Raw genomic sequence first — 27,390 nt, forward strand, 5'->3', positions numbered from 1 at the left:
CTCTAATGCTTAAAGGCCTGCAACCAATACCATGAATTTTCTAATCTTCCTTAGCCATAAGCTACCTGACACAAATAGGGATCCAGGGAGGTTGATTTTCCAGAAAATTGATTTTTCCAGGCTAGCAAAATTTAAAAATAACCCCCTTTTGAAAATAGGCTGTTTACTGCACACAATATTAAACTTTCTCTTTCACCATGTATAACTTTTACTTATTCCCTCATGAAGCATTTCTCAAACGTACACTTTTTCTCTTCTTCCTTCGAGCCAAGTAAAAATCCTGAAGTGACAAACTTTGGGTTCTTTGTTTCTGAAGACTGTTGTAGCTTCATTTTAAAATGGCTTTTGTCTTCAGCTTTTCTGTCCTTTACCTAAGACTTGTTTTAAGTTAAACCCATCAATTAGAGGGATACATTTTAAAATAGAACTGTAATAGTCCTCAAAGCAGATAACATTTTCGTGGTGCTCCTTTCAGACTTTTTTTTCTTTTTACAATACAATTTGTGGAGTCATTTTCTTATCATAAAGTCACTACTAAGTAATAATAAAAATGCAAACACCCATATTTACAAGTTTCACTCTACCATGTGTTATACAGTGCAGTAATTAAACATTAACTAGCAACATGAAATCAGAGCAGCATGTGTTTTCCTTTCTTCAAAGGACATGACACAAGGAGAAAATGTTGTTTCTTAAACCCACTGAGTCTTCTTTATTAGGTTCTACTTGTCCACTGGAACTCTTCCTAAGGCTTTTATGAGAGACACACACACAGACCTCCACAAATTCAGTTTTGTTCACATCATCACTGATTTAAAAACATTTATCAGAACTTAGTAATGTTCTTAGAACTGTAAGACAGGAAGCAAAACTCCAATGAAATATTAACAATGCTTCCTTTTAGCAACAGCTTAAGTAGTAAGGAGCCTCTTGCCCTCTTTCTCAGCATTTAAAAGATTTCATACTTCATGAACTTGTAAAAGGAGGAAAAAAAAGGTATTTCTTAAAGTTTATCATTATTGCACATTGTAGCTCTCATTAAAATCTGGTTTATTCTTCCTTTCAAAATGGTTTAACTATGTTATTATACAAATATTCATGCCATACTATTTTAAGAGAATATTCTGCTTAGGACATAATTAGAAAGTTTATACTGTAGTGTAGGAAAAAACAATTTATTAACAAATATTTCAACTGTATTCATAAAAATTAAACTAAACATGTTTTTGACACACCTTTTGACACATTTCTTTCCAGGTTTTAATGAGCAACAAACACCTAATCATGGAAAAGTATTCTCTTTGAAAAAGTACAGAGGTAAAACACTGTTTAATATCCAGGAATAAATAAAGAACTTGGAATTCAACACAAACAATTTGAATTAGCTTTCAGCTGTTGGATATAACTGATAACCAGTGCAGATTTCTTTCCTTCTGAAAATAAAGCAAGCAGTTTATGTAAAATGGAATAAGATTATGCCTGTATTTCAATTTGTTTCATAATATACATAGATTTACCATTTCTCCATCACAGAAAATCTAGGAAGTCTCTTCTATCTATAATATACACAGAATACTGTATTCTCAGGGGCTTGACATTAAGCGGAAATTCAGCCATCTGTTTTTTTCAGCTGAAGAGTTTATTTTCTCTTTCATATTCCTGAAGATAGTTACTCCTCCATTCAGTACTGGTATTTTGGGGACAGGTATTAGGACTATTAATATTATGTGAAGTGTGCGTGGTCTATAATGACACAATTTTACCTAGCTTATACTTTATGAACATTATGATACGATATATTTCTGAAAGTGTTCCCAATAAATTATTTGAAACACTTTGAGAAAAACCTCCGAGAGATTTTCTTCCACTGGGTATGCTGTACACACAGTCACTTTTCAATAATAAAAATACTCAGCTTCATTACTTCAGAAATTTCCAAAACTGCAGAATACAAATTGTCTCCATTCTTGTATGTCTACCCAAAGAACAAATAACAACAAATATAAGCATACATTCACTTTTGAGTATAAACTTAAAACCCGATTAATTTTGAGGATTTATATAAACTTCACTCACTGGACACATACCATCACCAGACAAAAATTTATTATAACTACCAAAAGAAGAGATTTTTCAAGAAAAGTGCAGGTCTGTAGTTGAGGTGAATGTGTGACTATCTCCATGCATGGGGAGGGGGTAGTATTGCTCTGAAGGAGCTAAAACAATAAGTGGTATTTGAACTGCTGGTTGAAAGGTAGAGGCACTGGTAATCATTATTTCCCCTTGTTTGTTCAGGACCTTCCAACAAAACAAACAACCTTTTTGTGATTGGATTGACATGGTGTTAACAATGCATTTAATGCCCAAATCAGTATGAATACAGGTAAAGCTCCTGCTAATACCAGTACCAGGATGTTAAAGCCACCTATTTTCCAAGCAACTCTAAACAGCCATACATAAAAAAAAAATAATCAAATCTTCCCTCCTTTAGCAAATAAAGCTAACATTCACCAGGCCACGTCATATAACAACCATGGGTACTGTATGACCCATACAGCCATCTGTTAAACGCTTGCCTACTGTACCTGCAATCTTTTCTGCAATCTTAGCTTCTGTAGCTCTCTCTTGCAGTTCTAAGTCCAGTTTTATTGTCTTCAGCTCCTTGTCCTTTTCAGAAAGCTTATCTTCAAGCTGAATTGAACAAATGGACAGTAAGATTCTTACCTGGCTGAAACAGCCAACTACTCTTTTAACCACACCAAAATTTTAAATAATAGGTTCTCACCCCCAAAATACAAACACTAAGCAATACAACAGAAGTTCAATTAATTATTTAAGGACAAATGTTAAAATTATCTTTTTTATCATCTGCCCTATCTTGCTGCACATGACATGCAGCAATGTATGTACCAGTAATTTTACTTGGGGTTCTCTTCTTCATGTATCACCAGCTTGCTAGGGAAGTTCAGAATTAAATGGAATATAATGCAGATGGTATCTACATAAATAGCCTATTTCCAACCAATATACTGAGAACTGACACCACAGCCTGAAGAGACTGTGGTGTAAAAGCATAATTTTTCACTTACCTCAATAGATAGAAAACAGGTATTTCAGATGTTGAGGCTCTTTTAACTGCAAATTTGCTAAATCTGTTCTTGGATAGGTATCTGAGTTTGCCATTGAGTATTCCATGACACTTCATGGAAAGACTATAGACTTTTCTGTTACTTAGGCACATGCAACCCCTACTAAAACTAAAAACAATGCAGTGTGCAAGTAGAATGGAATTTTCTCCTTCTCAACAAAAAGGAGGTTATCAGGGCACATTCATCATCTGGACCACAAGCTCCAGACTCTAGTCATGAAATCCTGGCCTTGTTTTTGGTCCTCCTTGGTTTTCATCTATGCTGCAAGAACCCATGTCACTGATTAAAAAGGTCAAAGAGTTGAATGAAAGATTTTTTTAATTCCAGAGAAGCAGCTGTTAAACAGATACTAAGAATCCAAAATGACAAGAAAACTATTGATTGGTGCACTAAAATAAATAACAAAACTAAATTAGGAACAGTTTAAAATGTATGTTTTGCAAGACAACCATAAAAGAGCAAATACTGTGATCTGAATATCTCAATTGTACCTTTTTATTTTTTGCCCTCAGAGAGTCCAATTCTTTCAAAAGGAATGCAGTTTCTGTTTTTCCACCTAAATCATCAGCATTATTCCACGAGGATAAAAATTCAGGGAGCATCCTGTTAGCCTTTCTTTCTACACTGCTGTGTTTAGGAGGGAAAAAAAAAAAAAAGAAAGAAAGAAAGAAAGAAAGAAAGAAAAATAATGCAAAACCAGTTCCTCCCTCCCCCCAAACAAAATATAAATAAATTATCAAAACTTGTTAACCATTGCAAATATAATAAATAGACAGTAAAAGTGATGTCCTATCACTTCTTAAATTCATAATTCTGAGAAAAATCTGTTTATCTGGAATAGTAAATAAATGTATTACCATACTAATTCATAAACAGATTAATATAAGTTGGATATGAAGCCTACAAACAGAAAATGCTAAATGGAAGCAAATATCAAAAACCTGTGCTTAATACAGAGCAACAAAGTAAGAAAATGTTTAGGGATCAAGTCGGTGCTCTGGTTAAAACAAAACAAATTCTTCAATAGGATGGCCAATTCAACATTTAGTGAAATGATAATATCCAGAATACAAGACATAGTAGTTTATCTTGAAGAAATCAGTAAAATTATGGCGATGGCTAAAAAATTCTGTTTCAAGGTAAGACTTTTATAAAACTTCTTGGCTATCCATTGATACAGTTAACTCAGATATTACTTGTAAAATGGCAGCAAAATCAGTAGGTGAATGGATTAGAAGGGGGGATTAGCAAATGTTTTTAACATTTGCTTCCCTTAAGCATTTTCTGTTGACATGCTTTCTAGCCAGTGAGTCATAAGTCATAAGCTGCCACAGAAAAGCTGTATCTTCTGAACTATTTATACATTAATTTCATTAATGCATAATTCACATCCTAGAAAGAAAACTAATGCTATCTGGTGCTCCAAAGAGCCATTCCCTCAGGTGGGCAGTTGTTTGTACTCAGCCACCCCTTTCTTCACTGCTTCTATTGGATTTATTTTCTCTATGGCTCTTTAACAAGGGAGTTAAGATCTGTGCTCTGCAGGCAAACTATGGTGCAACATAAAGCACATCAAATACAGATATCATGGAGATCTGCATCAAAACATCACTTTAGTGTATTACACTATATATGGGTTAGAAGAGTGCTTAAACACTTTGTCTTCATTTTCAAGACCCTTCAAAACCTATTTCATTTTTGCTCTGCCTACCAAATTTCATTTAGTATTGTTTCAGACTGCAAGTGACATATGTGTCAAGATACTATTACCCAGACATTACAAACCTGAAACTTTTTTTGTGCATTTTCCATGTTCAGGTTGTACTTCCTGTGAACAAGTATGAATATACCTCATAATCATACCCCAATTCCTCAAATATTTTCTTCTAAAAGAAAACTTGACAAGTCACATTGATGGTACACTAAGACTACCATCTACAATGTAAATCAGCATTGACTCAACATTTCCTGGGTCATTCTATACCAAGATATTTTTTCACCTTGTATACTAATTGACATCAATTTGGACGACAGATTTTGTGCAGCTTATATACAGCATCTACCACAACGAAGTTTTGGCCAATAGCTTTAGGATCCTACATGCTACATATTTACAGATGGGATGGTTCAACATGCTGACTGTAGGGGGTTAATCTCAGTATTCAAGACCAACTTGATTGCCAGTGTGAGTGACACTGGTGAAGGATAGAAGCAACAACCTTTGTGTGACTCTGTGCTGGGCTGTACTTAAGCACTCAGGATTATATGTGGCTTTTAGTGCAGGATGCATTGCTCTAGCAGCAAATCTTAGGCCCTAATGCAAAAAAGGGCAACAAGACAGACGGAAAAGTACTATGGACTGACCTTGGCCCAGTGGATCACCACTAGATCATACTAAAGATAACAAAACCACGTGCAGAACCTGACAGGTGAAGAATTAGAGTATATATTTCAAAAGTACATCATCAGGCTTTGCAGCCTTTATCTCATTTTCAGAAGTAACTCTGTCACTCTCAGTTAAGACTTGGGCTTCAGAATGCTTAAGTCACTCAAAACTAGTAGCATGTTCTCTAGTCAGATGAGTATAACTTCATATATTATGCCACATAAGAGTGTATATATATTTTTAAGACTGTAGTAGAGGGCCGTATCTCAGTATTGAAATTAATGACAATAAATGACCAAATTAATGATAGAATCAAATATCCAGAGTTTATATTACACTTTTCAACCATATTTGCCCTTCTCCAGATTCCTGTAATAGGCAGTCTACAAGCTTTTACAGCTCCTCATCTTCACCACACTTCACCTTGCTTTATTCCTGCTTCCTACCCTGCCTCATTCCTACTTCCTAGTCCCTCATTATACTTAGGGTACACTGTGCTTACTGTGTAAAACCACATATACTACTAGATTTTTAGATAATCTTTTTTTTTTTTTTCAGTATCCATTTTCAAAATTCTCTGGAGAGATCACAATCACTGAAATACAGTGAGTCACGTAAGCCATTGCCATGATCATATTTTCAAACACTGATAAAGAATACAGTGGTGAAATGCTGCATTCCACCAGGAAAGAAGGATAAACAAGGTAAGTCCAAGTAAAAGCTGACTTACTGATTCTTGAGAAATAAGATTCCCTATTTTCATCAAAAAATCTGTATGTATATTATCTATAATTTGAATCTAGAAAAACTCTATTTAATGATATTTGTTTTTACCTTGATTCTTCAGGACTGGGATTACAATCATATGGGGTGCCTCCTCTTTGACTGGTTACTGGCAGATCGGAAATTTTCAGGGCTTCAGCTTCTGCCTGGATGAAAAATTCTGATTTTTTTTGAGAATTCAGATGAAACTGAAACTCAGCGCAAAAGGCATCTTCTTTCTGTTCCAGGATGTGTGTTTCTAATCGGAAGTAGAAGCAAATAATATTTTTTTTTTTTTTGGACATAGAAGTACAAACTTGAGATTTCTCATCAGAAAATAGCAAAAAGAAGAAAGTACTCTAATTTCAGATTCACAGTTTCCCCATCACACTAAGTAACGAGAGCTGTGTTACCTAGAACTGTAGAGCTGGATGTAGCAGTTATGACCTATTTACCATATTTTTCTCATGGAAACATGAAAAATTCATCACCATTTCCTCCTCCTCTTAAATGACTGCTTAAAATTATGCTGACCCTAGGAAATTATCTACCTATCCTTTGCAAAAAAAATCTCTACCCTAATAAAACATGATGAATTTCTGGTGTAGACAGGCAAATTTGCAGGTTGTGAACCAGACTCTTAGTTATACTGAGGTCTTTTTCAAATCCATTTTGGCAACAAAAGGAGTATCACCAAGCTGTAATTAGCAACAACAAATTTAAGGCTTCATTATTCACTCCTGCAGAGTGTAAGGTGCAGGCTCATACAACTAAAGAACTTGAAGAATGTAAAGCACAAATTGTGCCAAAGGGAAAATTATCTGATTAAAGTGTTGAGTGTGATAGTTCTCTTGAGCTTGGCTACTAGATATTTTTAGGACATATTTCTGATATCAAGGTATTTAAATGAAAGAAATGTCTACATACCATGAATGCTCTTTCACAAAGTAAGAACAAGTAAGTATTAATTATAGAACTATATTAAAAAATGAGGAGAAATAAGCCTAAAAAAGCTGCAAATGGGAAACAGTGCATATATTCTTCATTCTTTCATTAATAGAGAGCAAACACTGGAGCTTTTGCACATTTAATAAAGTTAGTATTTCCAAACATTTTGCTTAAATTATGTGGTATACATCCTCTGATCCAACTTATTACTTCCTCCTCAGAAATAATAAGAAACTGACTACACAGTTGCAATCATCTACAAATAGTCTGAAAATACACATCAATCAGTCAATGTCAAGGTATCATGCTGTATTTAAGATACAAAAGCACAGATTCCAAGTCAAAAATACTGAAGACTGTCTCTAAAATCTGTTACAATAGATTACTCTTTCCTTGAAAAAGAAAAGACATAGCCAATGGCAAAGGAAACATCCTGAGGGTACAGAGAGATGATTTGTGGATTGGCTGGAGTCATTTGACCAAGTTCCCATACAAAGCTGTGTACTACCTTGAGGAAAAAGCTGTTATACCTGCTGCTCATCTGTATTCTTCTTATCTACTTCATATAAATCCACCTGAATCCAATCTCACCATACCTTTAACTGATAACCACACATAACCACTGATTTTTCTGAAAGAGGAACAGCGTACCAGAAATTCTATGTCTGAGCAGTACTAAACATGTGGGAACAATAACTTAATAAAACGTTCCTTAACAAGTATAACCTAACACTACTTTCACTACTGTGACTGAAATGTGTTCCTCAGATCATTTCACAGTTAATGCAGAAACTGAACAGCCCACAACAACCTGGATTCTCTGAGCAAATGTCTGCTTTTCACTGACTTAAAATCTTGCAGGCTCTTGAGACGAAATTTCCCTTTAAGTGCTGCTACATTTAAAAACTGGATTCAGTCTCTTGCTCCTCCTTACAGTAAATAGCAAGGATCTCTAAAGTAACAGGCATTAAAAAATTCACTATTTATACTAAAGTATACACAGAACCTGCCCCAGCTTGGGGGTGGTAACATGTCACGACAAAATTCAGAATCTTCTCCAGTTAGTACTACCTGAAAACAGACTTAGTCTGAATTTCATTAGTTGCAAAGCTTTTTATACGGAGGCATACACTTGGTTGAGATTCATTTCCCATCTGAGTTATAAGAACTGCCTATCACACCTCATCTTGACCACCTCTCCCATTTCAGCTGCAGTGATCTGTATACATTTAGTTGCAGATTATGCTCGCACACACTGAAGGGGAAGTGCAATGCTTCACTTGCCATAATAACTTTTCCTTCTCTTTTTCTCTATGGCATCAACATTTTCTGTGAGCCATTTGAAGTGCCTCAGGTAAAGCCTGTTGCATTCTGTGGAAGAATTCAAGCACAACATATCTGTTGCAGTAACCGGTGACACGAACCTTTGTTCCTTGTTTAGCATTACCATACCCTCAGTTGGCCACACTACATGAAAGCTGAAGGAAAAACCTTCTCAGTCCAGAATGCTAAAAAAATTAGATGACACTAGCTACCACGGTTACACTGGGATAAATCAAAAAAGGGATTCTATCCTTTTGGCATGCAAGTAATCAAATGAGTAAGTTTTTCTCCTTTCCACAGTTACTGTTTTGTGAATTTGCTGCTTTTAACACCAGGACTTAAAAAAAGAGTTCTCACAGTCATTGCAGTTGGAAGGATCCACTGGAGATCACCTAGTCCAGCCTTGCATCTCAATCAGGGTTACTTAGACAAGGGTGCCCAGGACTATGCCGAGATGGCTTTTGAAACAGAGGAAGACTAGGCCAGTGTTTGATCACTCTCATAGTACAAAACTCTTTCCTTGTATCCAGACTGAATCTCATGCATTTTACTTTGTGCTTATTGACTCTGCTCCTGTTAATGGGTACTACCAAAAAGAGTCTGACTTCTTCATTCCCGTCCATCAGGTATTATTCGTATTGATAAGATGCACTCCTCTGAGCCTTCCCTTCTCAAGGCTCAGTCTCAGCCTCTCCTTATGCATTAGATGCTCCAGTCCCTTTGTGACTCTGCTGGACTTGCTCCAGTAAGACCATCTCTTTTTTGTACTAGACAGCTCAGAATTGGACTTGGCACTTTAGATGTGACCTCACCAGTGCTGAGCATAGAGGAAGGATCACCTCTCTTGGTGTGCTGGCAACTCTCTCCCTAATGCAGCCCAGGATGCTATTGGTCATCCTTGCAATGAGGGCACATTGGTTTATACTCAACTTGCTGTCCACCAGGATCCCAATCCCTTCCTGCAGAGCTAACCAGTTGGTGTCCAGCTTGTACACTTACATGGGATTATTTCTGGCCAGATGCAGAGCTTCACATTTCCTCTTGCTAAACTTCATGAGGTTCCTCTCCGCCCAATTTTCCAGCCTGTTGAAGTTCCTCTGAATGGCAGCATAATCCTTCAGTATATCAACTACTCCTCACAGTTTTGTATCATCAGCAAACTTGCTGAGGTTATACTCTGCTCCATCATCCAGATCATTAATGAAGATACTGAATGACACCAAATCCATTTTTAACTCTAGGAACACACCACTTGCCTCCTACTGGACTTTGTGCAACTGATAAACACCATCAGGGCCTGATGACATTCAGCTAGTTTTCAACCAACCTCACAGTTTAGTTATTTAACCCATACTTTGCTTCTGCATTAGGATATTATAGGATACGGAGTCAAAAGCCTTAACGAAGGCAAGGAAAATAACACCCTGTTTTCTTTCCTGCTTATCAGAATAGACTATTTTTGAATATCAATCATCTCTCTTGGATCTCTCTTCTCTCCAGTACTGTATCCTGTGGGATTCTTCCAAGCAGATCTCTGAGGAAGCCAAAGTCTGTTCTTCTGAAGTCCACAGCTGAGCTCCTGCTTTTTGTCCAGCTTCCTCCTCCCAGGATCCTGAACTCTACCACCACATGCTAAGTGCAGCCAAGGCTGTCCCCCAGCTTGATATCAACAACCAGCTCTTCCTTGTTTGTAAGCATCAGGTCCAGAAGAGCACCTTTCCATGTTGGCACCTCAATCATTTGTGCAAGGAAATTGTCATCATTGGCCTCCAGCAATCTCCTAGATGACTTGTGTCCTGCTGTTGTCCCTGCAGCATATTATTGGCATTGTTTTAGGCCCCAAGGAGGACCAGGGAACACAAGGTTTCTTCCAGTTGTCTGAAGAATGCTTCATCTGCTTCCCCCAATCCTCCTCCATGCCCTTCCCCCTTACTGACAAGATCAAATATAATATCTGAGTTCCCATGACACTGATCATCACTTTAGAGCCATATATTCACAGATATGGTCATTCCCATAGTATCAATCCTAGGTCATCCCAACAGCATCAATGGTGCCTATGTGGAAGAGCAGTAGAGGGTTAAAGAGGTTCAGATGAGCCACAGCAGTCTCTGTATAACATCCTGAACATGAACTCCCAAAAGGAGAAAAGCTCTCTAGATAACAGATTAAGTAGGCAGACAGATATCTATTTATTTGTTTTTTTACCAGAATGAAGTAAACATGTTTGCATGATGAGGAAAACATCTGCATTACCAGCTGATCTAAATCCTTAGGCCATGTCAAGCTATGGATTTTTATGCCTCCGGCTGTAAATTACAACAGATGGAAAAGAAATAATTTAGAATGGGACTAAACCTGTGTTGGCATTTATTAATGCTAACAATACTTCCTTAAGCAACTCACATCTGCAGCACACCTTTTCATCCAGATTCAATTCCCTCAAGCACATAGGTAAGACCAAGCAGCATCACAGCAGGCCTGTAAGCAGCATTCCCAGAAATGTTAGATGGAACACAGAGGATCTGTTTTTTTCCCCTACTGGCTTTGTAACAGAGAAAATTATAGCAGCCTCCTCCATTCAGAACTGGAAACACTCTGCCCAAGGGCATTAAGGTTAGAGGTCTGTACTTGTTTAATAAAGCTATAATGCATATTTTTTTTGTCAACATGCTAAATCTGTCAGTAGAATGATCTGGGGAAGACATTTTGAACAAGGTCAGATCAATGGGCATCTTTAAAACCCCTTTATTCTTTATATAGCACCCACTCGAATAATTTAGGCTTTGGTACATGGTAACTTGTCCTGCTGTTAAACTAAGTGGCAATATTAATCAATGTACTTTAGTGCTTTTCCTCCTGCCTCCTGCAAATTGTATTGTGCATTAATTACCAATGCTGCAGAGACACACTGGGGAGTAAGTAGCATTTGCAATAATCAGGCTGCACAAGGAACATCAGAGAAAGTGTAAAACAGGCTTGCAAGCTTGGGAAAAAATACTGTAGTTTTCATTAAGTGGTATCCCCACCACTGATTCTGATTCTTGAATATACTAAACAACTTATTTTCCATATAAAATAGAACAAGTTCAGTAGCCCAGATTAATATTTCACTATAGGGAGAAGCTGAACAGCTGATCTTCTGTATGTATTTATCTTGAATGAATAGCTTGCTCACATTGAGGGAAAGAAAAGCAAATGTTAGGAAGAAGGAATATAAAGACACTAGAATTAAAGCTGGGAATTGATTGTGAGGGACATAAGGGGAAGATAATGCTGACATAGTTTGCAATTGTAAAGGCAGAACAGCATTCAATGTTGCTAAGCTGGGAGTGGTTAGAAAGTCAAGTAAAAACACTGAACCTGAACATTTTGCATGCAGCCCTATTTTTCATAGCTTCTTTAAAGTGCAGCACCAAATAATCCTGTACAGACACTGATAATATAGACAGAAAGGTTAAAGATGTAAGTGCACAGAAGGTGCAAAATTCATCTGGGAGGTTATGGAGGCAGTAGCTTCCCTTGTTACACCACTCAGCATATTCAGCAGTCCAAGTAGAAGCTGGGTGGGTACCTCCATCCCCCTGTTTGCAGTCTTTCTGCATCCCACTAGTCAAATTGCCCTGATATCTCAGAGGTTTGCAGGGGATCTCTGCAGAATAACAATACAGGAAAACAAACAAACAAAAATCCAACGGAACATGCATGCAGCACTGCAGAATACATGGTTGACTGCTGATCTGCCTGCAAGTATGGAGACATTGGAAGTTGCTGGTGCTCCAAACCAGCTTGAAGTGTAATAGTACTTACCACTTGCTACCTATAGCTTCCTAGTATTAGTTTTAAGCTGGTCTGTAGCACAGACAAAGCATGTTTTCATCTGTCTGCAAAAGACTGCATGAATGAACCCCTAGAGGGATGGCATTAAGAGGCAGAATAGGAAAAAGCGCAAAACCAGGAAGGAAGAGAATGAGCCACTCTGGGAGAGTGAGCAAAGCTGACTGCAAACTCAGTAGTTTTCTCTTCCTACGTGACACTGTCAGATGAAGAAAAATTTGGAAAAAATATAGAACAAAACACTGTGCTACATCTAAGGAATTAACTGCAACCTCAATTACTAAAAGCCCCCAAAATTCAGTTATTGACAAGCTCTAATTTACTGTTTATCATGTATTTTTTCTTCTCAGTCTAAACAACAATACAGCTTCAATTTATATGGGTTTTTTTCATGTTTTATAATACCAAACCTTTTAATTTCAAATGACAAGAGGGAATATTCACTATCCAACAAAATTATGAAAACAAAAAGCCACCCTGCCCCTGCACCAGACTAACTTACTCCCACTAGAATAAAAGGGCACACTTACTACAGTCTAAAAATACTTTCATTTGCCCCTACCTGCTACATTGCCTATACAAGAGCCCATAAATGGATTACAGAATTCTTTAAAGTTCATAAGATCTACTGCCACTGGATTTGAATTCTTAGAATTATTTAGTTTCTATTTATTATATATGACTAACAAAACTTGAACTTGATAGCCACTAATCTTTCTAGCTAGGTAAATGAAATTAGTACTATAGCTGAATGAGCTGAAAATGATGAGTCAGCCTTTTTGTCAAAGACAAACATTCGTTCACATGGCTGTATAACTACTGGAATTTCTACCAAACAGAATGACTGTGAAAGACAGATTGCTCAACAGTTCACTCCTTACTGAATGATTAAAAAGCACAAATCGTGAAAATGAATGGGAAACCAAAATTAAAGGATTTCCTGAGCATGAATATGCTAAGAAAGAAAATGAGGCTGGTGGAAGAAATATGATCCTATTGCCTGGCGTAAGTGGAAAGAAAAGAGTTGGTTTAGGTTTTATGCATTTTCAGAATGCCTGTTATTCCCTTCTCATTTGTATTTCAGTTGATACAGATGCAACATACACGATTTTACACCCATATCTCACAGGGTCAAGAGGCGTTTTTTTTTTTTCCTTTTTTATTTTTAGTTTTCCTCACTATTTTATCTTTCTCACAATCTGCAAATAAGTTTCAGAGTTAATCCCAAGAAAAGATGCTGTACTTAATTTTCAAGAAAAAAATGTAATTCCTGTTTCTGGAAAACAATTACAAAAGCTCAGTACAAAAGTACAAGATCAATATACATTTTCTCCAAAACAAACAAACAAGAAAAAGTGCAGCTTTACTTACCTTTGGACTTACTACAGATTTATTTACATTAGCAATTGTTTGGGCAGCATAGTATACTGAGTACCAGTAAACTGCAACAGCAAAAGGTTGTCCCTTCATGACACACTTTTTCTAATGTATAAAGAAAACTAGGCAAAGCTTAAGATTATTTTTCAGTAGGTTCTAAGATTTCACTGAATCACTTCCGTAGCACAGCAGAATGGCAGTCACAGCAACCTGATAACAAGTGAAGACTGACTTAGAGTAGTTTTGCAATACAAAGCTAATTCCTTTTATTTCTCAGTGCTCTGCCCAGCCAAAATGCCACATATAACCAGGCAAGCCCTTGGCAGTAACGAAGAGGAATTGTAGATGCATTGTATACTTAGTGCCCCAATGATACATAACTGTGGGCTCTGCTGAGAGCATCATAGGTCAAATCAGAGGAATAAGGACTATCAACTTACTTTTAAGTAACTCTTACTCAGAACGGTCTTAGATTTTACACTGAGATCAAATATCTGCTCTTATTAAAGAAACAAATGACAGAGGTTCACTGAAATAAGCCTTGAAAACATTTTCTAGAAACTCTCAGATATTTTATAAGGGATGCATAAGGACTACGACAGTCATTTTAAACCAGCATGAAATAACTGGATCAAAGTCATTGAGCCATGGAAAAAGTAGAACTGCAGAAGTCCACAGCACTGTGTCATCCATGCTGTATCTTGGAGCTTGTGCTACGTTACTGGTGGCCCTGCTCCTGTCTCAGAGGCCTCAAATTCTCTCTCCTACTCAGAGTGGCTTTAGCAACTCTTTTTAATTGGACTTCAAGAAAAATAAAATTGCCATTTTTACTTACGAATAATAAAATAACATTGACACAATCAAAAAATCAAGAGAAATTTCAAGTAACTGAATTGTTATCCTTCCACATTCCTTGATGATAATTTTCATTCACATGACAGACTACAGTATTTCTATATTAGGAGACAGACATGCAGTGTACAGTATACACGAACTTCCTGCAATTTCAATAGTGGCCAGAAGAAATTACATGGCTATTTTTTATTTTTTTTCCCATACTGACTATCATTCTAATATGGAGAACTTCAAATCAATCACAACTATTGTAGAAGTCAGGTTAACAGAATGATACAATTCAAATGCTTGATCTCTGGCTACAGCTAAGCATTTAAGTTGTCCAAAGTCATGATCAAAGAGAACAGTGTATTCTTTTTGGAATTTTATTGATAGAGTTCTCTGCAAATGAAGTAAGAACAGCCTAAGCTATGTTGTGCATTAATGTCTTAGTTTGCTCTACACCACATGACACATACACACACGCACACACACACACAAAAAAAGAGACTTGAAAATATTTTGTCTGCTAAAATACAGATCAAACTCAGAAGTTTGATGTTTTTTTTTTTTCCTTAAAGGAATCTAAATAACAGTGAATTCATTCTGTGTTAGCAATTCAAGCAGGGGGGACGTCTGTGTTACTTTGCTTCTTTATTCACCTGTACTTGTGTGGAATCCTGGCAACACCCTTCATAAAGAAATAAATTTAGAAGGAGATTAAGAACAGTTGGAGTTATTCTTGCAAAGGCAATTTTTTACCATACTCCAAGGATTCTGACAACTTTAGTAATGATGTTTCTCTCACTTATCTCTCTCACTAAGTCATTTGCCCTCCTATTTTGCATCTAAGCGTCAATTGTGTACAAAATGGTGAATATTTAAAATAGTCTTAAAATAAGTCTTTAAAACATGCAGACAATCATTATTTTGGGATTCACTGCAGTTAATCGTGATGCATTTATTAATGTGTAAATATCAGACATTTCCTTTGGCATTCCACTCTCCATTTGCAATTCATTAACATACTGTTATTTTAAAATATTAGTGTCTGAGAAGATACCAGATTTTCATTAGATTGGTCTCACACTTGAAAAAATATTTTTATATTGTGAATAAATCAAAACAGCAGAATTTCTAGGCAGATACTAAGTGGGATTCACTGAAACACGTTAGTTCTAATAGATGGATGATTGCGTTTGGTCTTTTGAAACTTTGAAGTATAGGTAAGTCTTGATCACACAAATTAATAAATCCTAAAGCTGGAGTTAACAATAACCATTACACCCAAATTCTGCAGCTTAGCCCAGCCAATTTTTCAAAAGGTCAGGTTGTGAACTGGAGAAGATCAGGGAGGTCCACCGCATAGCTTTGTTGCCAGGCATCTCTCGTCTGGATTGTTGCAGGCATTTATTAGTATTCGTCAGCAGACTCAACAAAGCAAACACGAAATTCAAGCACGAATAATAAAATGAAATGCTGCTATATAACCCTTTGTCATTCAGCAAATATGGGACTTTTTAGCTACATTGTTCCTAAACCTGGGTTACTACTTTAATTTTTCTCCACAGTGCTGACTGAATGAGTATGCATGTGTGTTAAATGCAGAGCTCCCTTAACAACTGCAGGACTGCCATTTAATCTGTTGGTAGATGGACCATTTCCTGTGGGAACTCTAGCTATGATTTCCAGATCCACCAAATAAATCTCAGATTAAGATTCCAAATGAAACCTGCCTTTGGCAGATAAAAAATGTCAAGATGGATATAAACAGTAAAATTATAAATTATCTAGGTGTTGCACGATGACTTGATGTGTGTTTTTTGTTTACACTTTCCCCGATATCACAACTATACAAGGCATTCATCAAATGTCACACTTTCATAATACTGGAGGCATCATTAAAACTGTTTGGCTAAGGACCTTGAAGTGTTTAAGCAGTAGCTCAAAAGTATATTTGTGCAAAGTAGAAGAATAAATTTACATATCAGCAGCAGCTCATAAGGGATGGGTAAATATTCTGTTTATCTCTCATTGTAATTCAGGTTAGTTTAAATACAGGGTTTCAGGATATCATTACAGCCTATATGGAGTCATTACATAATTTCCAAACATAGTGTCTGCTAGAGTTTTACTAAGCATGCTGTGTTTATGTTTTCTAAACCAGCTAAAAACAAAGTAAACGCTCCCACGCCATTTTTCTTTTGTTATTGTCATACCAGACAATTGCGTTCACATATAACCCCTTCCATTATCTAAATCTTAATGATCCAGAACTCCGTTTTATCTAGGCAGGGTGATGTTTCCTGATGCCCATTAATTATAGTGAAAATACTCTTATCCAAATGTACTCAACCTCCCCCACCACAAACAACTAAGTCTTTGCTGCATTAGAGTTCTAAACAAAATCCCAGGAAAATACAGCTTTAGAAGTGAAGCAAAATATTGTCATTTTAAGTGTCCAACATAAAATAAAGGTCATTGCATAAAGTGCCACTAAGACACCTTGCTCACACACCCTTTACTCTGAGTAAAGGGTCTACTAAAGATGCTAGTGAACTTGCAGATAAGAGACTCCAATGCACTCCCTGGAGAATCTTTTCCTAATAAATTTTGTTATGTCTTTGCTCTGAGCTTAAGCTTCATTCTATTTGTTATTATAATAGAAGCAACGAAGGTTTCTAAAGAAGAAAATAACTAAATTCCTCTTGCACTTATGCTAGGTCTTCTGAGGCACTACATTAAAATTATCATGGTAATAAGTGTTGCTCTCCTGGAAGCACATTTCAAGACATACTGAAGTTAGCAGCACTCATACTTTAAACACTTCAGCAATTCAACATGCAGTACTTCAAGGTGTACATTCTCCCCATTGTTAGTGCTTGTAGTACTCAGTGCAGATACGGCACTACACATTTTCAGTATACCGTGAAGTGTCTAACAAAATCATATTTGCAACACTCCAATGTCACACAGATACTGGATACCTAATTGTGCTTCTGATAAGGCTGCCTGCGGCCCAGCCGGAAATGCACTGTATTTAGCCATTCAAAACGTACAAGGAAAGAAATGGGATGGAGAAAGGAGAGACAGCCATTCTTCTTATGTTTGACTCATGCAAGACCACTGCCTCCTGTACTGTGCAGAGAAAGCTGCAACTACCCTTGCCACTTTGCAAGGGTTTGTCTGACAGCTAACACACTCTGAGTTTGAGGCTGCAAGCACAGCATACGTGGTAGACACTAATCAATTGAACCACATGGATGGAGAGGACTCTGCCTTTCAGCTTATCATAAGATTCTTCTGCATACACATCCATGCAATATCCAGGTCTTCTTTCTTTTCCAGGTAAACAGCACTCTGTATTGCTAAAAAGGGAAAGAGAGAAAGAACAGCCCCACAGTATTTCTTGTTGAGGCATGTAAAAGAAGAGAGATTTCAATATGACAAGTATGGTTCATTTTGCCTTTACTGTAGCCTTGGAGGAAGGGCTTCAGATTTAGAGTTTATATCTGTAATTGATGAATTCTGGTGAAAGGGGAAGCAGAACTTTTACAACCAGTTGCTTTTCGACCCAACTAAAGCATCAGATGAAAACTCTTTACAACATTGCGTTACTCTCAAAGCCTCCTTTACCCTTTCATCTTTCTGTACGTATGTGTGTTAGTGCATGTGTCACACAAGAGTAATTCCACACAAAAAGCCCTTATAATTACTACTACAAAACCAAACCCGCAAAGTACATTAAAATCATCACAGAACTACAAAATCTCACTGCTTCTAATAAGATAGTCTGAAAATACATAGTGAAGAACAGGAGTTTCATTTCTAGGAAGTTAGCAAGAAAAGATGATGCATTTTACTTAACATATGCATATATCTCATTGCCTGTACATTACCTCAATTACCATGAAAGCAGAAAGGATGGCTGATAATGGAATTTCTAAACGGGAGTAAGTAAATGTAAAAATATTTCTAGAGAGGTTTTAGTTCCTGAATACTATTGACTACACGACGTAAGAACTAAAATATTTGTGTAAGCAATACACTGCCATATACATGCTCATGACCATGACAATACAAGGAAAGCTATGGCCAGATTCTCAACAGTAAGCACCATGCATTCATGCAAGAAACAATGCAATTAAGACAATTGTCTACACATAAGCTTATCACATGCACAAGTGTCTGAGCAGCTATATGTATATAACTTGCACATTCATATCTGTTTTCCTTGTCTATTTTTCCTGATGAGAGCAAGACTGTAAAGCAACTGTTCACCACAAGATAAAACACTTTTCAGATTTCTCTGCACAAGCTGATTCTGCAGTTCTGTTTCAATCTACACTATCATATCTCTTTAAAACTAGAGTCTCTTCTGAATGACAGCTTCCAGACAAGCAATTTAAAAGTATTTTTACAAGGTGCACAAGCATTCTTTCAAAGGCAAGTTACAGTGACAGTGTCTCTATGGATCGTAACTAAGAGCTGACATCAAGTTCTTACAGGTAAGATTGGTTCACTGACTTACATTTTAATACCTGCTTTAACATTTTAGAAATAAGTATTTCCTTATTTCTATACTTGAAAAAAATTTAATAACCACCTTCTAAGGAACAAACCACTTTGCCATTAAAAATAATCTGTTATCTTGCTTTAGGACAGTCCATATAATAATTATACAATGCTTTTCATTTTGGAATCAGTAAAATTATAATTTTGTTGTCAAAATAGACCGAACAGTTATTGATATTCTAAGACTTTACCTAATTTCTTCTCTGTCCTTAAATATAATAGATGCTCAAAAAAAAATGATACAAGGAAAAACATTACAATAATGAAAGACTATGTAATGCAAAAGTACCGCTGCACCCATTCAAACACAGCATATGAGTCAAATGATACACAAATTGAACTCCAGTATTTGCAACACTCACCACTTTCCTATCCTGCCAACTCTCTTGGAAAATTGACATTGAGTCCTGAATGTACATACAGGTATGAAAGGCACCCAATTTCAGATTCCCTCTTGTGTTTTCGCAGTATTAATGTCTGTGTAGTTCTTATCATGCATGTAAACCCTGCTTAAGTATCAACTCCATCCAGGTGCAATGCTCTTCCCCCACACCACCACTACAATCCAAAGATATGCACCCATTTGGTAATACAAGTTTATTTTTATAATGCACTACCTACCTAGACTTTCTAGCTTGGATCCTGAATACTTTTCATTTGGAAATTACAGAGTCTTCACTGGTCTGCTGCCCATGCTCCTGATACATCCTCTCAAGTATTCTTAGAAAGAAATTAGAAGTCTTCTCTGCATTTAACATTTTTTGCTGGGTTTTTTGATTGTTTGTTGGTTTTTTTTATTCTCATTGCTTGACTGAATTTTCATCTAGTCAGCTGAACTTAACCTCAGACGTGCTTTACCATCCTTATTTTTTGAGAAATAATTAAATCTCCAATATTTCAGTATGTTACCAAAAAAGAAAAAAATATCAATAAGTCATTATAAAGTTATTCTAAAAACAGCTTTTAAACTTCCAAGTGAGGAACAACTAGATACAGTACAGTACCAGCTGCAAAAAGGGAAGATAATATGGATAACAAAGCAAGTGGAACACAAAGTGGTACATGCTTCAATATAGACATTTAAACAGAAGACTAAAAGTTATTTTGATTTAGTTCGATTTAGTTCAATGTAATTCAATGAGAACATGCACCAGAATGTCTACCAAGGGCACATATTGAGTATGATGTTGCTGTAATTTATCTGTTATCTTTATGATAAGAAAATAAAATTTAACTGCTAATACCCAAATAAAATTCTAAGGAAAAAGAAAAGAAGTCTTATCCAAACCACTATGATGACATGAGATTTATCCATAATCCCCTTTTTTAACTTTCCTAGGAATAAAAACAAAGAGTTTTGTGACCCATCAATAACTGATCTAAAAAAAGTGTACCAATCTTCATTTTGCCCATATAACAACTATTATTGGATAGACAAATATTTGTTAGCTTGGAAAAAATAGCTTTCTAAAAAGCACAAAATATTAACTTCATGCATCAGAAAAATAATACACTCAAAACTCAGTATCTACCCCTTTTTTAAAATATCTGTGAGCAGCAGCAGAATACCATTTCTTGCAATTAGACAAAATATTTCACAGAGAATCAGTTTATGGTATTCACTACCCTACTTTGGAAAAGTTAACCTTTTGAACCATTCTGAGGGTATGCTGACCCCTAAAGGTCTAAAAATACTGAATAAGATTAAGCCATTACACATTTTAAAAGTATAAACTGAGAGAGTACAATTCTCCACTAAGTTACTCCACCATTTTTACTTTCAGAGCATATGACTCAAAAACGCTTTTAACTTCACTGAGTAATAGCTCAAAATTCCATGAAAAGAGGTCCACAAGTACTTCATTATACACAGTAATACAGATAGAAATTCCTTTACATATGTAGGAAATGCATCACCTCCAAGACAGGGCGGTTTTTCTTTCTGCTAAAGAACAGTCTTCATGAGAATATTAACATTTATTATATTTTAAGAAAGAACACATATTATAAAATCCCAAACAAGATGCTATCAGACTCTAATACAGGAGGCATATTTGACATTGACACACCTATTCCTTTTGTTTGTTTGTTTGTTTTTTTAACCTACAAATAGCCACTTACTGAAAAAAAAAAAAACCCAAACCCAACACCACTGCAAGTCTGCTTCCTGGTGTCCTTCTTCTTCAGCCTACATATTATTATCTAGCCACAAGCTACTTTCTGCCTTCCCTTCTGTAAATCAGTCAGTCACATAATGTGTTCTCAAAGTCAGTGCTTTTGGGTTTTTTAAAGTTTCTGCCATGAAACAGAGAAAAATGTATCCAAGAGCAAAATTTTGATCACCAAAATATAAAATAGACTCTTCCATCCTGATAGAGATAAAAACTCCATGAACCATGGAAATTCCAAGTTAACCACGGCCCCCTTTACCAACAAGCCTACCTTACTGTCTATATTTAGCTGAGGCAATAATGAGAAACTCATTAAAATTATTAGATGGCTTAACCATATTCTAGCAAGGCGTAAATAGCAAGAAAGTTACTTTAATACAGACTTTTGATTTGTTGTTAATCTATTAAGTAAAAAAAAAAGGATTGGAAAGTGCAATGTACAGAATAAGAATTTAAATTAAAGATTTCTCAAAGTTATAAAAAAAAAATCAACAACCTAGAAAATAAAAATAAAGCTGATGATTTACGTTCCTGTAGCTGCTCTCCTGTTACCGCAAATACTTAAGATGCAGTATATGGTAGTTTTTTCCCTTTTCTTCCAAAGTCAGTCATATATCGGCAAGAACAAATACATTCCTGTCACTGCCTAGCACTGGTAGAACACCTGAGGTTCCCTATTAATATCTTAAAAGTCCTTACCATTTGACCAGCTCTCCATTTGTTCTTCTGAACTTGTTTGATCTGGCACTGAGTCCAGTTTTTGCTTAAAGGTTTCAGAGCTAAAATAAAACAAACTCTAGATAAATAAACTTGAAACAATATAACACACCTATACTTTGCCTTCGTTTGACAGAAAATTTGCAAGACAAATGATTTAAAAATATATATAGCAGGACAATAAACTCTGTATACTTTAATAGTCAGTACTAAATCTTACTCTCAGTAAAATATTTTTTGTCCATATATTTATATAATTTTTATAATGGTTTGGTTCAGCTTTCTGTTACATGTAACATCTTCATTGAAAAATCTATTAGTTTGTCTTCTTGTTCTAAAGTCTGGTCTTGGAAGCGCATGCTACTGAGCACAGCCCAAATCACACTGAGTGGTCCCACTACAGGCAAGGAGACTGCTTGCTTTGGTAATTATTACAGATGGCTGTATGCACTTTATGGCATTCTTTCTCCTGCGTTAATTTCCTGGATAAAATACAGGTAAAGCAGCCCATGGCCACTCCAACTCTGAATTTGCAGGTTTTTCTAAACACTAAATAATCAATCCTAATATTTGCATACATATTGCTTCAGACCATACAGTTAATCACACAGTTGCAATATTTCATATAATCAAAGATGTTCACATCTTGAAAGAAACAACCTTCAATACTAAAAAAATAAGATGTACAGTAAAATGTTATGCTCATCGGCTAGTATTTTCAGTTTAAAACATATGCTCTCTTATACATTAAAAATTGAACTATATTCTATATCTCAAGGAAATCTAAGTCAATTTGTAATTACTAATATAGTAAGTTTACCACAAATTTTATTATTTACTCCAGTACCTGTTTTAAAATGTATTGTATGAAGGACAATTTTTCATCTTTAACTACATAGTTATGCTTATTTTGTATGTTTTCACTGCTATTTTTTTTCTATATTTATTAAAAAGATACAATATGTGCCTTGAAGAGGCAGTGGCTGGATCATGAAAATACCTAGAGTTGTGTTGATAAATGTAAAGGTTAAAAAAAATAAATAAATGAATTAAGTACACACTTTAAAATTCAAGCACATTATACCAAGACATATGTTCTAACGAATAATGCAGCAGAAGAAATTCTTTTCCTATACAACACCAAAAAGGCAGATGTTTTCATTTTTATCTTTGAGACTCTAAAAAACAAAAGTATAGATGTGCAAGCACTTAAGATTCAACCCTAACATATTAAGCATTCAAGAAACACATATTTAGCTCATATGGGCTGTATAAATGTGCATGATAAAAAACAAATATGCATGGTTTAATGTCCTTAGGTCTTAACAAAAAAAAAAAAATAACAACTTCACCTCATATCGCAGAACTCTGAGTTCCTTAAGAAACCCTCAAATGAAGCTGTACGTTTCTTTTTCAATTCTGTGTAACTGTGTTGATTTGGAGTTGGCAATCTTTTCCTAAGTTCCTCATTTACTTTTGGATTAGCTGAAAATATAGAAGGTTATTAATATCAAGAAATAGGTTTCTGTCAATGAAGCCATTTCCCTACATATTGCACAAAAAGGTTCATAATAATTGAAGTATTTTAATAAGATATTCATATAGCAAGACATGAAGAAAATATGGTATTTAATAACCTCTGGAGTATTTTAAAACATGTCTTAGGGCCTTAATGTGCCTAGTAATATACTATTTAAAACCATAATTTTATCCCTCCACAATATACAGTCATACTTCCTCGCCATTTACCCAGCTAATGAATGCCAGCAATTAGTAAAATGTAATCCCATTGCACAATCATTTTAATGCTTTTAGCACTCAGAAAAGTAAACACCAAATTAATACTGCTCAAGCCATATCAGATCCTAGTTGGAAGCAAGCAATTATAGTTCAGCTCCTCAGGTGTAATTAAATGATTGGAATGATTTAGTTCCATAAATGCAAGTTAATTCATAAGCAAGCAACAAATATACTGGGAGTAATTACAGGAAACATTGACAGTCTAAGCAGGGCATGTACCTCACGTGGGAAAATGCTGCCCTCTCCTGGCAGTAATAGACTATGGCACAGGAAAGATTGGAGGCAGAATTCTGTCGAGGCTTATTTTACAGACTTTGTCTTCATAGATGAAATATGTTCTGCTAATTAATGGAATTTTCTGGTTTACATATACAGAAAATAAAAACATTGTTGATATCAGATTAAAACAACCTAACGATCAAAGTCAAAAAGAGAAACTTTTTGGGGCTCCCTTGGGTTTGCAGTAATTTTTCCATACTATTTAAAAATTAAAAAAAAAAAAAAAAAAAAAAAATAGTAAAGGGAACAACAAAATATTCCCTATGCGAAGCATGTAAATCGCATTTTCTGAACACAAACACTACAACAGGTATCTAATTTATGCACAACACTTAGATATCATTCAAAAATGTACTTTTACAGTAGGTACATTAAACATAAGGTATTTTTAGAACCAAAACTTACAGAACCACAATTATTCAGACAGACTTAAACTTTGCCTCATCAACAACAATCAGAGCCTGGCCATGAAGGTTTTACCGGGATGAATCATCAGAAAAATTAAATACAATTATTTTAAAGCTTTACCTTCATTTGAAAACCATGTCAATAACCAATCTATCTAATAATCAAAAGAAATTAAGGCTAGAGATTAAAATAAAATATACTGGTAGACTGAGACAAAACTGAAAATAAGAAAATGAAATTGTAACCCAAACCTTAGAGTTAATTTTAAATCTAGAGTTAATTTCCTTATTCACTATTTATTCAACCTGTGTTAGTGTTAAGACTACTGCTTGAACAACACACAAAGCTAAAAATAAAATAAAATACATTTGTCCTTATCTGTAGAATATGCAATAATCACGTAAAATTCACACTAAATATTTAAGCACAAACCACCTGCAAATATGAATATGAATTATCCAGTATGTTCCTACTAATGAAAGAAACCCTGGATGTACCTATTTAACCCTCTACAGAAATAACAAATACTTCCCAGTGCTGCATATAGAAGCATGGGAGAATATCGCATGCTGTGGTCAGTATATGACTATTTTCCACACAGATAAACTGCTGTAAGAAAACTTGATTCAAAAGCACCTGATCACTGTAAAAACCTGAAAATGTTCTTTACCAATAGCACTTTGACATAAAAATATTTCTTTGTTCCAGATCTGATCTCTGTGTATTTCAAAAGAAACCCAAGCAGTACACAAATACCTTCACTGTTTCTTTACCTATTGTGGAAATGAAATAAATTATTTTAAGAAGTCATATTATTAAAAGTTTAAGATGTACATCACATTTGCTTTGCCCTTTCATGTCACAGTCCTATTTTTCTATTCAAATCTTGTACACTGCAAGTTAATTGCTTTTGGAAACTACTTATTATTCATGTAAAAATTAATGTGCCAATGTGTTTAAATCCTTTTAAATGACCATTCATGCATCTTTCTTCTTTAAGTACCAAAGAAATCTGTCAAAGATATCAATGCAAGATGGTCTTAGAGAAAGTTCCAATAAAGATTTTTTTCTGCTAACATAAGATTTTCATTTTTGTCAACTTTACTTAAATTCCATTAATTTTTTAAGCTGCTTTTAATAAATTCACAAGTAAAAAATTTTAGGCTCCATTGCCTGTCATTTGTGTTCCAGCTGACTTTATGAATATTAATAACAGTGTTATCCTGATTAAATAGGCTTCATATAAAATCCCTGTGAATCCTATAGCTCAGACATCTCATTTTTCCAACTCTTTATGAATTTGGATTCAGACATTAAACTGGAAAAAAACTTGAAAAACAGATTCAGTGGTACATTCGTGTACCCTTAAGCAAAAATTTAGATGTTCTAATGATTCAAATAATTAAAATAGATAGGACCACATATGGAGATTTCAGGCTTTCTGTAAACATGCAACATATTTTAACTCTAATGAAAATGTCAACACTTCACAGAACAAAGGATTAAGAATCTATTATGAAATAATAATAATGTCTGTCGTTATCCCTACCTTAAACAACAGATGATACGATCTTAACTCTTCATATATGGAGTGCTGATTTGCAGAAGTATTTCCCAAAGAGAAAGAAATTAGTGGATGCTTAATTACATAAGCATACACACAAAATACATGAACATTCTAGTTTAGCATGGGTGCCCAGTGAAAAACAGCATTAACTTTTAATTGGTTTATACTTCAGCAAAACCAACCTTTTTCTGCAGAATGTTAACTTGAAGTACACAAGAAATCTTAACATTATCCTGTGAGATTCATGCAAAGTTTGAAACTGTCAACTTCGTTCCATGCTTGCACATTTGAATTATTTACATCTATGACAGATAAAAATGGAAAACTAAGCTCACTGCACTGCCTTCACTTTTTCATATAGTGCTAACTTCCTCACTCATTCAGGGACACATACTACAAAGATGGCCATCAAAGTATTTTGCCTTCCAGTACCTTGAAATATGACTGGATTTTAGGAAAAAACAAAACTAAACAAAATAATGGCTTATTGAAAAGAATTGCATTCCAGCGCCAGTTCTATTTACTCATCAACGCAAACACCTAATAGAATTCAATAAAAACAAGAGATATACAAAAATAACATACATCTGCAAGGTAGGAAGCATACAGTGCTTTACTTGTGCAGTTCTGAACTGCTTTTATTACAGCTGTCGTGGTATTTCCACTTTCAGACGAAAAAAACCCCAGAGTGTCAGCAGAATATATATATTATACAAGGAGTACCCCACTGTAACACCAACTTTCAAACATCTGTTGATGTTCAGAATCCAAAAGGCTGTTGAGACCCTTCAATAAAGAGCCAAAATAACTGCAAATCTCTGTTCCTTTGTCTTGCTTTGACAGGTTTTGAAGACAACTGCTGAATCATGGTCTTAGCCACTGCAACAAGAAGCAAACACTTGCCAGTGTCAACCAAATTCACCTCTTTTTCACAAAAAGCCCTCAGGTCTTGGGAGACCTTTTCCACAAGGACAGCTACCCCAGCTTCCCTGCTTCTGTTAGAACAAGAAACCAGTTCCCACCACCAAGTCAGTCTTTGTCCCTTTTAATGATGCAGTTGACAGTCACCATTGACAGCACAGGGATGAAGCTAGGTAAGGGAGGAAACACCATATACTTTATGGATAGGTAAATAACAAATCTTAGTATTATTTTCCTAAGATTAATTACATTACCAGGATCTCCTAAAATATCCTGAAACGTTTTTCCTCAGGGCAAGCTAAACTAAAAAACTTAATTTAGGAGGGTACACTACAT

At 35.5% G+C, this 27,390-nt stretch overlaps 1 protein-coding gene across 10 annotated transcripts in view; it reads right to left on the reverse strand.

Annotated features, from left to right (window-relative positions):
* MIPOL1 (mirror-image polydactyly 1) overlaps window positions 1–27,390 on the reverse strand; it is a 193,929-nt gene that overhangs the window by 135,537 nt on the left and 31,002 nt on the right. For 8 of the 10 annotated variants that reach the window (XM_065686253.1, XM_065686249.1, XM_065686247.1 and 5 more), the window contains 5 exons: window positions 23,432–23,564; window positions 22,062–22,141; window positions 6,370–6,556; window positions 3,641–3,776; window positions 2,586–2,691 (listed from right to left, as the gene is read on the reverse strand). In XM_065686253.1, the coding sequence (XP_065542325.1) occupies window positions 2,586–2,691; window positions 3,641–3,776; window positions 6,370–6,556; window positions 22,062–22,141; window positions 23,432–23,436 (514 nt within the window). In that variant the 5' untranslated portion in view covers window positions 23,437–23,564. Of the gene's footprint in view, window positions 1–2,585; window positions 2,692–3,640; window positions 3,777–6,369; window positions 6,557–22,061; window positions 22,142–23,431; window positions 23,565–24,098; window positions 24,221–26,115; window positions 26,134–27,390 lie in introns of those variants that run through there. The other 2 variants (XM_065686252.1, XM_065686254.1) reach the window with 2 other exon arrangements.

This window comes from Lathamus discolor, chromosome 6 (genome assembly GCF_037157495.1).
Source record: "Lathamus discolor isolate bLatDis1 chromosome 6, bLatDis1.hap1, whole genome shotgun sequence".
NCBI classification, from domain to species: domain Eukaryota; kingdom Metazoa; phylum Chordata; class Aves; order Psittaciformes; family Psittacidae; genus Lathamus; species Lathamus discolor.